Genomic DNA, 15,680 nt, shown 5'->3' with positions numbered 1-15,680 from the left:
TGTAAATCTTTAAAGCCATATACGGAGGCCAACATATTGTAACACAATCACTCCCACATAAACCTCCCCAATCAAGTACCTTTATTATCTGAGCACATATGGGTGGCAAAATGAGAAAGGGCCTTCTCTGTTGTGGCACCGAATCTATGGGATTCCCTAAATAAATAATAAAATTATCTAAATAAATGATAAAATAACTCCATGTTCAACCGTTTTCTGCATCTTCTTGCCATGAACCATCAGGCCTGAAAGTCTACAGGTTGTTCCTTTTCCATAATGAAAGTCAAGATGATCAGAACACCAAATTCTACCTTAGAAACTAGAGTCCATGCAAAAAATAATTGTAATTTCCAATGGAAACAAACTCCCAGTGAATGTATCCAACCCAACTTGATGTAACAGACCTCTCATTATTATGTGAAAAGAAAGGATTGATTTTTTTTCTCCCTCCTGTTCTGTATTAACAGGTGAATTACTTTTATGTCCATCAGAGCACTACTGGGAATATCACCCACACCATCTGCACCCTGAGTTTGAGAACTTTGGGGACAACCACTTTGCAGAGCTCCAAAGTGTACAGGCACCTCAGCTGCAGCAGTTCTACCGGCAAATGGAAATTGATCAGATGCATGTCCTAGACTCTGGGATTCCTACCACACATATTGGTCTCAATCATCAGGTATGGGCAGCACCCAGCTAGCTCTACAATAATCCTGCCTAGTGCGGGGGAGGTTAATGCCAGGCTTAGTGTGACAAAAACAATGAAAAGAGATCCCAGGAAGCAATGATGTGAGAACAAAGGAGGTACTTGGTTAGACAATAGAAATGTGAGTTCCCTGAACAACACATCACACTTCAGGCCCCACTGAATGGTCATCATTTATTGATTGATTGATTTGTAGCCCACCACTCCCATACAGGTAACAGCAGGTAACAGCATATGTAATACCCACAATAAAATCCTCTTACAAGATAAAAGAAATTACACCCATCCATAATGGTGATAGATAATCCCTCTCCCCACCTCCACAGGCTTCAATCCAGTGCCTCAGGGTAGCGATCCCCAACCTGTGGGCTGCGGACAACAGGTGGTCCTTCGAATAATTGGAGGTGGGCCCCGAAGGACACCTTCTCCCCCCCACCCCCCGGCCCTTTACTTCATCCCCCCAGCCCTTTACAACACACTTCATTGTTGTGGCGTGTCTGTATCTTATTTTGAAGGGATGTTTAAACATTACCATAGCGATCAGAGAGCGCCAGGGCAGTGGTTGAGAGTAGAGGAGTAAACTACCCCCCCCCCACCAGGCCTCAGTAAAAGGCGTTGAGTGGTCCCCAGTGAGTGGTCCCCGGGGTTGAGTGGTCCCCAGTGATAAAAAGGTTGGGGACCACTGCCTCAAGGGACATGACAGGGGTAGCTAATAGCCTGGCTAATTCGGGGAGGGGCCCAGAACTACTTATTCTGGCCTCAACCAAGGACCTGGCGGAAGAGCACCATTTTACAGGCCCTGTGGAACTGGGAAAGTTCCGTCGGGGCCCTCAGCTCTCCTAGGAGCTCATTCCACCAAGTCAGGGCCAGGACTGAAAAGGCCCTGGCCCTGATTGAAGCCAGGCAAATCTCCCTTGCACCAGGGACCTCCAACAGATTTGCACCCACAGAGCGAAGTGCCCTGCGGGGGGCATAAGGACATAGGCTGTCCAACAGATATGTGGGGCTCATATTAAATTTATAATTTAATTTCTAATTGACCCCGCCTCATGAGTGGGCTCAGGGTGGTTTACAACAATAATTCAAAACATTTAAAACCCTAACAGAATAAAAGCAGAATAAAACACAGTAAAAAATTACTGTGGCCCGAGGGAAGCGCGCCTAGCCTCATCCAGGGCCAGGGCCTTCTCGGTCCTGGCCCCTACCTGGTGGAATGAGCTCCTGGGTGAGCTGTGGGCCCTGCAGGATCTTTCCGCGTTCCGCGGGGCCTGTAAAACGGAGCTCTTCCGCCAGGTCTACGGTTGAGGCTGGGGCCGGCGAGGTAGATCTATCCCCCCCCCCGAGGTTTGAAGTGAACATCGCTGGACCTCCTTCTCCACCCCTCTAGTAGTGTGCGTGGGAGTGGGGTTTTCCGCCATGTTGGGGGTATTTTGAAGTCTTTTAATGGGAGTTTTAATGGGGATTTTTAAGACATTGTGACCCGCCACAAGCCAGAAATAAATCTAATGGTAATGATAATGATAATGATAATGATAATGATAATGATAATGATAATGATAATGATAATGATAATGATAATGATAATGATAATGATGTGCTCTGTCATTCCACCAACTTTTTCACTCAATAGGTCATTAAACTAGAATTCACTGCCACAGGATGTGATGATGGCCACTGGCTTTAATACCTTTACAAATATTATACATATTTAAGGAGATGAGTAAGCAATGGGTTTCAGCCATGATGGCTCAAGTCTTGGGCCTCTGTGTCCTTGTTGTGGGCTTTTCAGATCAACCACTTCAGCAAACAGGATACTGAATTAGACAAACCATCCCTTTAAACCAATGCGTAACTTATGGATTTTTGTATAAACATTATAAATTATAATTATAAATTATACTAGAAATAAAGTCCATTTTATTTTTTAATAAAATGGGTGCTAGGGGCCATTCCCCAAGGGGCGACTAGGCCGCGACCAGGGGCATTCTCCCGGCCGCGGGCAGGTCTCCTGGGGCCGGGAGAAGGCGGCAGCCCACCCCCCCACTAAGCAGCCGGGCCAAGCAGCCAATGGGGAGGCCAGGCCAAGCCGCCAGTGGGAGTGGCTTGGCCCTGGATGGACACTCAGAAGGCCCAATCAGGAGCTGCGAAGCGGCTCCTGATTGGACCCTCTGAGTTTTTATCCCAGACATGACCCGCCCTAACTCCTCCCCAACAGCCCTTACCCTTTTATTTAATCCGCTCCGCAGGAGCGGTTTAAGATGAGAGTGTTCTTGCTTAACATATAGCCAACTACATGATTCTCTTGTGCCTTTGGGCAGCCTAGTGATCTTGTCTGCCCCCTTCTGTGTCCTCAATAACTTTTCATTTTCCTCCAAGCACTCATGGATCCAGATCTGCGATTATTAACACACAACAAATGTCACTACACTTTATAAGAAAAACCAACACATTTTGAACAGTCATGTTGTTTTTGTTGGAATATGCAAGATCTGCATAACTGAGCAGAATATAAAGGGTGTCCTCCAGGGGACATCAGAGGAGATGTATATTTAGCATAGATAAAATAGGAACTTCCTAATGATTTTCAAAATTATCTCCTCCAGTGTCCAGATTGGTTCAACAGGAGACTGCCTGATTTTTTAGACTTCCTCCCTGCTTGTCTCTAGAACAGCAGTTGAACAGAGTGGCTGCAGACAACAGCTACAACAGTTAGTTAGGTCTTTCTCTCTCGAATACATAGCTGTTTGTCTTCATAAATAAAACTATTTTTATTTATATAAATAAAACTATTTTATTCTTTAACTAGATTCAAAGCCTGTCCCTAAGGATGGGCTTTGAAGGGCCCCCCGTCCCCGCTGCCGGTGCGGCCGTCTTGGGGAAGCCCTCACTGGCCGCCCCCCTCCCCACCGATGTCGTGACTTCCCAGGGGGCCTCCGAGCAGGCCCACTGCATCTGCGATGCTGTCTGTCCTGGTGAGGGGCTGTCTGTCCTGGTGAGGGGCCAATCGGAAGGCACTTCACGCCTTCCAATTGGCCCCTCACCTGGACTGGCCCCGCCCACTGTCTGCCCACTAACAGCTTAGCGAAATATGATACCGCCCACCGAGTGGTTCCAGAAGAGCCTGGTGCTGCGCTGCCTATGCATATTCAAATCATGCCAACAATTTTCCTACTCAATACAGATTTGAACCCCCCACAATATCTTTAATCCAACATACTTTTAAAAGTGATTTCAACTCTTCTAGCTGAATTTTCAGTGGATCACGGCTGGTTGTATGCAGGCCAGTGTTCCCTATGTGAATGTTGTCCTCCCACATGGTTGAGTGACACTTGCATGGAAGCAGGCTGCAGTATTTGCCACATCATTTCTGCATTCAGCAGTACATTTAGGTAATTATATTAATTATAGATCCTGTCCTTAATGGTCTTATCTTTATGTGTTAATGTGTAGTTCAATGTGAAAGGTAGAAGAAGCATACGACAGACTTATCTCATCTGATCCCACCATCCCTTAGATAAGCACATGTGATGTAACTAGATTCTATGCACATTTGCTCAGAACTAAGTCCCACTGGGCTCCACAGGGATTCCTAACAAGACCTTGTACAGGGGTGGCATAGGCTACCGGCTCCGTGAGCTGGGGCCCTGCCCCAAAATTGGCCCTGACAGCATCAGTATATAGATTTGACCATGACCAAGATAATGTTAGATGTAACTTTGAGGAAGTGGCTCCTATAGTCCTGTGACTACTACAAGAGAAGCAAAAGTGTTGGAATGCAATCAGCAAGTAATTTGAAGTCAGCCTTGAAAGGCCGTTGTTAAGCTGTTTAAGCATTAGAACTGTACCTGGGTTCTCACTAGTATATCAAGCAGTCACAGGTGAGGTTGAAAAAGAAAAATCCAAAGCATATGTCCTGGAGATCCTTTTGTTTAAGGTGGGCTCCTGCCCACTTCTTCTTTCTTCAGGAAGAGAAAGAACTGATCAGAGTGTGTGCTTTGCTGAAGCAAGGAGCAGCATCCTCCATTAAGGCTCTTTCTACTGATGCATGAGATGTCGTCTGCCTGCAGCCTAGCCACAGGAGGCTTGCAGTGTTACGACTCTTTAAGCTTCTGTACTCTGCTTCAGTAAGGAGACTGAAGCAGATGAATATATCTGTCTGTAAATAATCTTTCCAGTAAAGATGATTCTCTCTTTTAAACCTCAAAGTGCTGTGAGTAACTAATAACTGCATACTTTCAAAACAGACAGATTTTCTAAAGGGACCTAGGACCGAGTCAGGTCAGAAAGTCCCAATAAAAAGGAAGAAAGATCATCTTGGGATATGCAGAATACCCATGAAAAATTTCAGTAAATGTAATTAAACTATTTTAGTTTCTCTGGGTATTCCTCACAACTGAGGTGGCAGGACCCACCAAACCTGAGGAAAAAGTAGAATGAATAAAATCATATTCAGCTCTGAAATTTTACCCTCCTGAATCATTTCATTAATCTTTTGTTCCAGTAGATGCCATGGTCAGAACATTGTGACTTATTTTGTAATATCTTAATGACATTGTCACATTACACCAGTGCAATTTCATGCACTGGTGCAATCACGGTTACAAAAAGGAGGGGGAGGGTGGAAAACAGTTTCTAACCAGAAAAAATGAAAGAAAAAAAGAAGAGAATGTCATCCAATGAGAATGGAGAGAGGAGACAAGATAATATGAATACCAGTGAGCAAGATATTTTTTCTACAAATTTGCATTTTTTCTTTCTGTAGATGGATACCCCGGATACCATCTCAGCACTTTTAAATGTGATTTGCATAGTCCTACAGTTTTCTGTTCTGAGAGTCACCACTCCTACCTTACCTTACAATACACATTACTAAGAATGTGCAAAACTCTGCATTTTTGTTACTAATATCAATAAAGTCAAAAGTTTCTCTCAATATGCCTTCAGGCTACCTGAGGAAGAATCAGTAAATGTGTAATGAATTTCACTTCAGACAAAATGGGGTGTTTACCTTGGGATATATAGAACAACCATGAGAAATTCTGGTAAATATAATTAATTTCTTGTAGCATCTCTTGACACTTATTTATTATTTAATATTTTGATTTGTATGCTGCCCCTCTCCAGAGGTCTTAGGGCGGCTCACATCAATGGAACTGAAAACCCATACAAATTTTTAATTCAAAATACATTAAAACCAGTTCAAACATATGGCTCCGACACCCCAGCCTGGCAATTAAACCACGGCCAGGCATAAAAAGGACAGGAAAGGGGTTTGGTTGTTTGGCTGGAGGGCCCGGTCAGATTGTAATGGTGGGCCCTGACCTCAACCAAATGTGTGGTGGAGGAGTGCTGTCTTGCATACCCTTCAGAACTTTGGGAGCTCCGGAATGGCTCACATCTCAGATGGCTACTCATTCTACCAGACTAGAGCCAGGGCCGGAAAGGGCCTGGATCTGGTCAAGGCCAGGCACACCTTTCTAGAGCCAGGGATAGTCAGCAAGTTGGCATTAGCTAAACAAAGAGCCCACCAGGGGGGTGTATTCGGAGAAGCTGTCCTTCAGGTATGCAGGTCCCAGACTGCATAAGGCCTTACACGTTAAAACCAGCACCTTAAACCTGATCTGGAACTCAATTGGCAACCAGTGCAGCTGTTGGAGAAGTGGTCGCATATGCGCTCTCCAGGGGGTCCTTGATAACACCCGTGCAGCCACCTTCTAGACCAACTGTAACTTCCAGGTCATGGATAAGGGAAGGCCCGCATAGAGTGAGTTACAGTAATCCAAACAGGAGGTGACTGTTGCATGGATCGCTGTGACTAGGTGTTCCAGGACTAGATAAGGTGCTAGTAGTTTTGCCTGGTGTGGATGGAAGAAAGCCTGGGGTATTACTTCAGTCACCTGTGCCTCCACAGTAAGAGAGCTGTTGAAGGTCACACTCAGGTTCTTGACAGCCTGTGCAGTCTGTAGCTGCACTTTGTCATTCCTCGCAATTCACATGAAGAGGAATCCCTCCGTTCATTGCATATACCATTTTTGACAGAAATGCTAGACACTGCCTCTCCATTTTTCACTGACACTTAGGTTTCCATCTCCTCCATTTCCCCTGTCATTTAGGCTGCTGTTTAACTGTAAAGTGTTTAGTGTGACTCCATTATTGAGGTCAGTAGCTTTACACTTGAGAATTTGGCAGGAAATGTGCACACACTCTTACCCAATCTTCCTGCCGTACTCATCTCCAGTCATTCTGCCAAGTCACTAACCGTCTGTCTCTCTAACCTTGAAGCAACCCAATTGCACATACATTGAGGCATTTCAGAATAACTTGTACGCAAACAAAAGAACATCAGATGTCCAAAGGCCAACCCACTAGGTGGCATGTCAAGGATAAAGTGTTCTTTCTTTCTCCCCCCCCCCTCCAGAATCCAGATCTGCTGCCACAGAACCTAGCAGGCACTAGTAAATATGAGAGTAGCTTTTACATGTGGTGGAAAACCAATATTGTTACATGGATCTTTCAGCAATGTAGCTGGAAAATAACACTCTTGAAGATATGAGTACTGCCCAGAGTTCCTACTTGTATCTGATTAAGGGAGCTTTGCCTCTCAAATGTTTATACAAAGAAAAACTTCTGTACATCTACTCAGACTGCCCTCCAGTTATCATCCTTGTTTCTAGCATAAAAACATCGACTATCACAATAGAAGGATGAGCCATCTCTGCTACCGCAGAGAAAGGAGCTAGCCAACTAATATTATTTATTATTACATTAGCATAAGTTTTTTTAACCATTATTCTTACCTTGCATGGATTTAGAGAAATTTCTTCCTGCAGTTTTGGTTTTATTAAGACGTCCTAAGTATGTAAGTTCCTTTGTTTTTATGAACAGCACACTAGCTGCCTTCGTTGCTATAACATTCTTCATCTGCAACACCATTGTTGTCCCCTACAGGTTACCTATGTGCCTCGCATGTGTGTGCAATTTCCCTCTCCTCACCAACGCAGTTCTGATGAAGAAGATCTAGAGAGACGAAGCCCACCATTGGAAGTGTCTGATGGAGAGACTGATGTTGGTGAGCCTGGTCCTGGACTGTTGGGTGGAGAAGCAGGTCAGTAAATAATAAAACAAGAGAAGGACTTACCTTGTCTTACCCTATCTATCTAGTGTATTTTTGTCTCACCTTTTCTGTAAGTTATCCTCATAACCTGAGGGACTGCCTCCTTGCCTATGCCCCTAAAAGAGCTCTGCGCTCCACCGCCACCAACCGGCTAATGGTCCCTGGCCCTAAAGAAGTCCGCCTGGTCTCGACCAGGGCCAGAGCATTCTCTGTCCTGGCCCCCACCTGGTGGAACGAGCTCCCGGAGGAGATCAGGGCCCTGACGGAGCTTAAACTGTTCCGCAGGGCCTGCAAAAAGGAGCTCCTCCACCAGGCATTTGGCCGAGACCAGACGTAATCAATCAGCAAATGAAGGGCCCCCGCTCCCCCTCCTCTCCCCCCTTCCTCCCAGAACTCCACCAGAGCGCTCTGGACCTGTTTTGGTATTGCACTGTTCCATTGTTATATTATTTTATTATATTGTTATACTGTTACATTATTCTGTTATATGGTTACAACCACTGTTATTAATTACTGTATGTTTTAACGAAGACTGTTTCATGTATCGTTGACTAGTTTTAATGTAAACCGCCCTGAGCCTTCGGGGAGGGCGGTATATAAATCTAAATAAATAAATAAATAACCGCCTATGAAATAGAAGAGAGAGCAACTGGCCAAGGATCGTCCAGTGAGCTTCAAGGTTACAACGTGGTCATAGTCCAGCAGTCCATCCATCACTCTACATTGGCTCTGCCCTGATTCCCTGTTCTATCTTTGCCTTGACCAAACTCCCCACATCCAATTGTACCATCCTAAAAGCCTCATTTTCTCTTAAACAACTCTCAAGCTACTCTTTCATTCTTACACTTCCTTTCTATTACATGTTTTTCCCCTCCTCTTCCCCCTCAAATCAATATTTTCTGTGAAGATTTTGGTTTAACCCATTAGCCATTATCACCACTCTTGATTAAATTTAAGTCTACATATCTACACATAAGGATAAGAAACCAAATCAGTTTCAAGGATTTGGCTCTTACTTCAGGGCCCTCAACAGTCTGGGACAATTGTATTTCTGGGACTGCTTCTGCCACCAAAGGGCACTAAAGCCTAGTGATAAAAGTCTACTTTGGGTCCCTGGTCCTAAAGAGACCAAACTGGCCTCCACCAAAGCCAGGGTCTTTTCAGCCCTGGCTCCAGTCTGGTGGAATGCTCTGCCGAAGGAAACTAGAGTCCTGAGTGGCCGATCCACAGAGCTCACAAAGCAGAGCTGTTCCTCCAGGGAACTGTAACATCCAGGCAGCCACTGCCTCCAGCATGGCTGGCAGGGCATCTGGTGGGGCGTTGAGCATGCAGTAAACCAGCAGGATGGCCACACGTTCGGTTGTGCCCCACCCAAGACCAACACATTCAATTCCTGCACTTGATGGTGTGGGAAGTACTCTGTAGGAGAAATCTTCATGGATTAGGATTAGAATCATAGAATCATAGAGTTGGAAGGGGCCATACAGGCCATCTAGTCCAACCCCCTGCTCAATGCAGGATCAGCCCTAAGCATCCTAAAGCATCCAAGAAAAGTGTGTATGCAAACTTTGCTTGAAGACGGCCAGTGAGGGGGAGCTCACTACCTCCTTAGGCAGCTTATTCCACTGCTGAACTACTCTGACTGTGAAATTTTTTTCCCTGATATCTAGCCTATATCGTTGTACTTGTAGTTTAAACCCATTACTGCGTGTCCTTTCCTCTACAGCTAATGGGAACAACATCTTGCCCTCCACCAAATGACAACCTTTCAAATACTTAAAGAGGGCTATCATGTCCCCTCTCAACCTCCTTTTCTCCAGGCTGAACATTCCCAAGTCCCTCAACCTATCTTCATAGGGCTTGGTCCCTTGGCCCCAGATCATCCTCGTTGCTCTCCTCTGTACCCTTTCAATTTTATCTACGTCCTTCTTGAAGTGAGGCCTCCAGAACTGCACACAGTACTCCAGGTGTGGTCTGACCAGTGCAGTATACAATGGGACTATGACATCTTGTGATTTTGATATGATGCCTCTGTTGATACATTCGCCTTTTTTACCGCTGCATCACACTGCCTGCTCATGTTTAGTTTACAATCCACAAGTACCCCAAGGTCTCGTTCACACACAGTGTTACCTAGAAGCGTATCCCCCATCCAGTAGGCATGTTTTTCATTTTTCTGACCCAGATGCAGAACTTTACACTTATCTTTATTAAATTGCATCTTGTTCTCATTTTCCCATTTTCCCATTGTGTTCAGATCTTGTTGAAATCTGTCCCTATCTTCCGGAGTATTTGCCAGTCCTCCCAATTTGGTGTCGTCTGCAAACTTGATGAGCAGTCCCTCCATCCCCTCATCTAGATCATTAATAAATATGTTAAAAAGTACCGGGCCGAGCACCGAGCCCTGAGGTACCCCGCTACTCACCTCTCTCCAGTCTGATGAAACACCATTGACAACAACTCTTTGAGTGCGGTTCTCTAACCAATTCCCTATCAACCCAACTACCTGAAAATCCAGATTGCAGTCCTTCAATTTATCCATCAGAACATCATGGGGAACCTTATCAAAAGCTTTACTAAAATCCAAGTAAACGACATCAACTGAATTTCTACGATCCAGCAAACCTGTTACTTGGTCAAAAAAGGAAACCAGGTTGGTCTGGCAGGACCTGTTGGAGACAAATTGCCAGTCTTCCTCCCTGCCCCACAGTCTGTGACGGATGTTGGACAGAAAACTCAGCCAGTGCCAGATCTTTAAGGGCAACTGTTTCACCCTCTCTGGTTCAGGTTTCCGTCATGCAAGCCAGGTCAACCTTGTGCTCTACAACAAGGCAGAGTAGAGGCCTGGTTGTTAATCAGCCTGGCATTGCACAGCATCAGTCTCAGAGGTGGGTTATTCACCTTTGCCTCCACCCTAGTGGTCTGAGAGATGAGGCAGATCCCTATGGGACTTCAAGGGTTGTTTTGTTTTGTTTTTGTTTCTTTTCCTTTTCCTTTCAAAACTTTTTTTTAGCTCCCTGGCTCCCTCCTTGGGGGTGGTTAGTACTTTTGGAGGGATGACACCAATAGCCAATTATGGCATCTCAGGGTTGCCCAGTCCAGTTGTTCATTTTGTTGTGTGTTATTCCTGGAGGGAGGGGGTGGGCCCAATCGCTAGGAATGGCATCTCAGGGTAGTCCAGTCCAGATTTTTGTTTTGTTGTGGGTTACCTCATATAGTGTTTGTGGATGTTGGGCTGTTCCTTGGATTGATTGGGGAAGTAATTAGTTCCATTGGTGTTCCTTGGTGGTTTGTGAGTTGATTGGGGGGGAGGTTAAATTCATTGGTGTTGTGTTTGTTGGTTAAGTTGGGTGGGGTGAGTATGTATTATTTCAGAGGATGATTGTTTTTGATCCCCTTTGGATGAATTAGGGATATTTCCTTTGGGGTTAATTGGATTGTCTTGGGGGAGGGTGGGGAAGGGGCTGTTATTATTTTCTGGGATGATTATTGTTGAACTCTTTTGAATTAATTAGGGGATATGGACAATAGGTAAGAATATGATACTGTGAGTTAATTAATTTCGCATGAGTTGAACCGATCAGAATTGATTTTTACTTATTTCTGGAGATGGTCGTTGGAACTTGTGCCCCTGTTTCCTGCATGTGCCAGTATCTCCTTTCCAATTTTCTTCGCTTGGTATTATGACGAGACCTAGCCTGGTTGGGAGCAGGGCGGGGTTGCAGGTCCTCTTCTTTTTTATTACTGTATAAAGCACCAAATTTACAATTACAGGATGATCTTGATAGGCTTGAGAAGTGGGCTAAACTGAATAAAATGAAGTTCAATAGGGACAAATGTAAAATTTTACATTTAGGTAGGAAAAAACCAAATACACCAATATAAGATGGGGGAGACTTCTCTTGGCAGTAGCATGTGCGAAAAGGATCTAGGAGTCTCAGTAGACCATACATTGAACAGAGTCAGCAGTGTGACTCAGTGGCTAAAAAGGCAAATGGGATTTTGGGCTGTATCAAGTGGAGTATCGTGGCCAGATCACGGGAGGTAATGGTACCGCTTTACTCTACTCTGGTTCGGCCTCACTTGGAGTACTGTGTTCGGTTTTGGGCACCCCAATTGAAGAGGAATGTAGACAAACTAGAACGTGTCCAGAGGAGGGCAACAAAGATGGTGAGGGGTTTGGAGACCAAGACATATGAAGAAAGGTTGGGGAAGCTTGGTCTCTTTAGCCTAGAGAGAAGACGACTAAGAGGGGATCTGATAACCATCTTCAAGTATTTAAAAGGGTGCCATATAGAAGATGGAGCAGAATTGTTCTCTCTTGCCCCAGAGGGACAGACTAGAATGAATTGAATGAAATTAATTCAAAAGAAATTCCATCTAAACATCCGGAAGAAGTTCCTGACAGTTAGAGTGGTTTCTCAGTGGAACAGGCTTCCTCGGGAGGTGGTGGGTTCTCCATCTTTGGAAATTTTAAAACAGAGGCTAGATAGCCATCTTATGGAGAGGCTGATTCTGTGAAGGCAAAGGGGTGGCAGGTTACAGTAGATGAGCAATTGGGATGTGAGTGTCCTGCATAGTGCAGGGGGTTGGACTAGATGACCCATGAAGTCCCTTCCAACTCTATGATTCTATAAGTTCATAAATGACTCAATGTTAATAACAACAATTCATTAAAATTATTGATTTAACATTAAAAATTGTCAACAGTTTTAAATTCATTTATCTCTCCATCCCAACTTGGTTATTACCATCAGCATCTCATGTTCCTGTGCCCTAGCCATGTATGTCAAAATGGGAGAGAGCAGCATATAAACCTAACAAGCAAATACATATGTCATCTGTCTCAAACAATTTAGATGACAAATAGATATTTCCTATCCCCCCTCAATCCCTGGGAACTACAAATTTTGTCCTAGTAGGGGCCTAACCATTTCTTTCTCTGCTTTTTTCCCACAGGGAGTAAAAAGAAAATTCGACTGTACCAGTTTCTTCTGGACCTTCTTCGGAGTGGAGATATGAAAGACAGCATCTGGTGGGTGGACAAAGAGAAAGGCACTTTCCAGTTCTCCTCCAAACACAAAGAGGCATTGGCTCACCGCTGGGGCATCCAGAAAGGCAACCGCAAGAAAATGACCTACCAAAAGATGGCACGGGCACTGAGAAACTACGGCAAGACCGGAGAAGTAAAAAAAGTCAAGAAGAAGTTGACATACCAGTTTAGCGGAGAGGTGATGGGCAGGGGAGGCATAGAGAGAAAGCACTACCCTCTTTGAGCATGCATCTTGGAAGCCTGAAAAGACACGCCATAAAGGCACAAAGACTTAGCAGAACTTCTTTTATTATGTCTCCATGACCATATCCCTGTCTTGTCAAGGCTTTTAAACATTCAATATTTCTGGTACGAATTTCCTTCTTCAGATTTCTACAGAAGTCTTTCCTTCCACCCATCAAACTGGAAATAGTAAGATGGTTTTAGAAATGTATAGATATATTATTTTCAGGAAACATTAGCTTACAGCTTTTAAACTAGCATTAATTCAAGCTCTGCCAAACCTCTCCATGGTTAGAGGGAGAAGTTTGCAGGTCTTGGAAAATATATCTAATTGTTTAAATATTAATAACATGTATATAATAAAATCTGGTGGCATGTATGAACATGCTTTGCATTAATGGGGAACTGGTTCATCAATGTAAGTTTCATAGTCATTGAGTGCATTCGTATGCCGAATAATTTAACTGTCCAATTAAAACAGCAGTATGTGAGTATTCAAGAACCAGGAATAATGGCTTGAAGTACTCACAGAACAGAATTTCTTGACCTACCCTACCCCCCCCCCCACTGAAACTTGTCATGGCCAGTCAGTTTTGCTCTAGGGGTGAATTGAGAATATGCAGTGAGATGCCAAAGATTGCACATGCAGAAAAACAGAGTCTAAATCGTAATAAATAATCATTCAGGGACAAACTAGATATGATGGCATCCCTATGATCACTATGGTGATGCTGGTAGCATTTTAAAGTAATTCAAGGATGCCATAAGGGTACAGTGCAGCAGGCTGACACACACACACACACACAAACACACACACACAAAACATGACTAGTGATTTTGTTCGGATTTCCCTTTTTTGTCTGACTTTTTTGTCTATTTCCACACTAAAATCCAACTTTCCAGGCACAGACCCAAATTGCCCTCTCACTTACTCTGTAGCAAGGAAATTCCTGTGATTAGCCCAAGGTTACCCACCTGGCTACATGTGGAGGAGCAAGGAATCAAACCCAGTTTGCCAGATTAGAAGCTGCGCCTCAACGTCTACACCAAGCTGACAGCTGCACCCCATTTTGTCACAAGGGGGCCATCACGTCATAAAGAGGCCAGAGCTCAGTAGCCACTGTCAAGCTCCTGTCCTGATCTCTCCCCATATCTGAGCTTAGGCCTACAGTGGCACAATGCTTAGGCATATTTAAACTCCAGAACCTCTCAGATAGGATTCCTGATCCCCAAGCCCCAGCAGGTGCTTCCCACCACCACTCAACTAGCTGGAAGGGGGGAAATGGCACCAAAATGGGGAAATATCAGCAGCGTCCCAACACAGAGATATCACTCCATGTGCTCCCCCAGAAGTGATATCAGTGAATCACTGGGGAACACGAGAGATGCTCTGGCATTTGGGCAAAACGGTGCACACAGAAAGTTACATCAATGTGTCACTGGAAACATCAGTGTGTTGCTGGTACAGGTCCCTACCATCTGGTATACCCTTCCTGCACACCATTTGCCAGAAGGGACCCATTAGTCCTACAGAACAGATAACAACATTCTACTATTATCCTTTCTCTGAATGCTAAAACAAGAAAAAACACTGCACAAATACAGAATGCCTTTCCATCACTACCCAGTCAACATGCACAGGGGATAACCTCTAGCTTGAAGGTAGTGATTTCCAGGCAGATGAAATTTAAGAATTTCCTATTTTAGCAATTCTTGGCACTAATTAATGAACAGAACAAGAACAGAACAGAACAGTTGGAAGGGGCATATAGGCCATCTTGTCCTACCTCCTGCTCAATGCAGAATCAGCCTAAAGCATCCAGGATAAGTATCTGTCCAACTGCTGCTTGAACACTGCCAGTGAGAAGGAGCTCACCAAAGGCAGCCTACTCCACTGCTGAATTACTCCATTCATTCATTCATTGATTACCTTTACTGGTATTCCATAGAATTGCAATGTATAAGGGAGGAAAAGTCAAGCAACTGGAAATGTATATAAACAACAAAACAATTGCAATAAATACACTAAAAAGCTTAGTTCTCACTTTTATAACTTCCACCAAAAATATTGCAACCATGGACATGATGATGTGATGTTATCCGTTCAGTTGTGCCCGACCCTCGGCGATTCTATAGGAAAGTTTTCGCCATACCTTTCTGTCGATGACTGCTTCTTTTAGTTGGTTCATGGTCATCCCTGTATCGGCTTTGATCGTGTCGAGCCAGCAGATCTTTTGGTTACCATGTTTTGCCACTGACCATGCTGAGCATTAATGATTTTTCTAACGAGTTTGATCGCATTATGTGTCCAAAGTAAGTGAGCTTTAGCCGTAATATCTACCCTTCTAATGACATAGTTGGTTTGTTCCTCTCTTGTTGGTAACTTTGGCTCTCCATGGTATTCACAGCATTCGTCTCCAACACCATAAATCGAAAGCATCTGTTCTCCTCCTGTCTTCCTTCTTCAGGGTCCAGCTTTCACATCCATAGGTTGTTATGGGGAAGACAACGGCGTTAACTAGCCAGCACTTTGTATTAAGGCTGATGTCCTTACTCTTCCATATTCGGTTCATGCCTAACATTGC

General features: G+C 44.3%; 1 protein-coding gene across 2 annotated transcripts in view; it reads left to right on the top strand.

Moving 5' to 3' along the window:
* SPI1 (Spi-1 proto-oncogene) overlaps window positions 1-15,132 on the top strand; it is a 40,630-nt gene extending 25,498 nt beyond the window's left edge. The window contains exons 3-5 of one of the 2 annotated variants that reach the window (XM_077322439.1): window positions 492-679; window positions 7,655-7,811; window positions 12,780-15,132. In XM_077322439.1, the coding sequence (XP_077178554.1) occupies window positions 492-679; window positions 7,655-7,811; window positions 12,780-13,096 (662 nt within the window). In that variant the 3' untranslated portion in view covers window positions 13,097-15,132. Of the gene's footprint in view, window positions 1-467; window positions 680-7,654; window positions 7,812-12,779 lie in introns of both variants that reach the window. The other variant, XM_077322438.1, reaches the window with a different exon arrangement.
* The last annotated feature ends 548 nt before the right edge of the window (window positions 15,133-15,680 follow it).

The sequence above is a fragment of the Paroedura picta genome, chromosome 2 (assembly GCF_049243985.1).
Source record: "Paroedura picta isolate Pp20150507F chromosome 2, Ppicta_v3.0, whole genome shotgun sequence".
Classification (NCBI taxonomy): domain Eukaryota; kingdom Metazoa; phylum Chordata; class Lepidosauria; order Squamata; family Gekkonidae; genus Paroedura; species Paroedura picta.
Note: the sequence above shows the minus strand (reverse complement) of the source record. Positions and strands in the feature narration are given on the sequence as shown.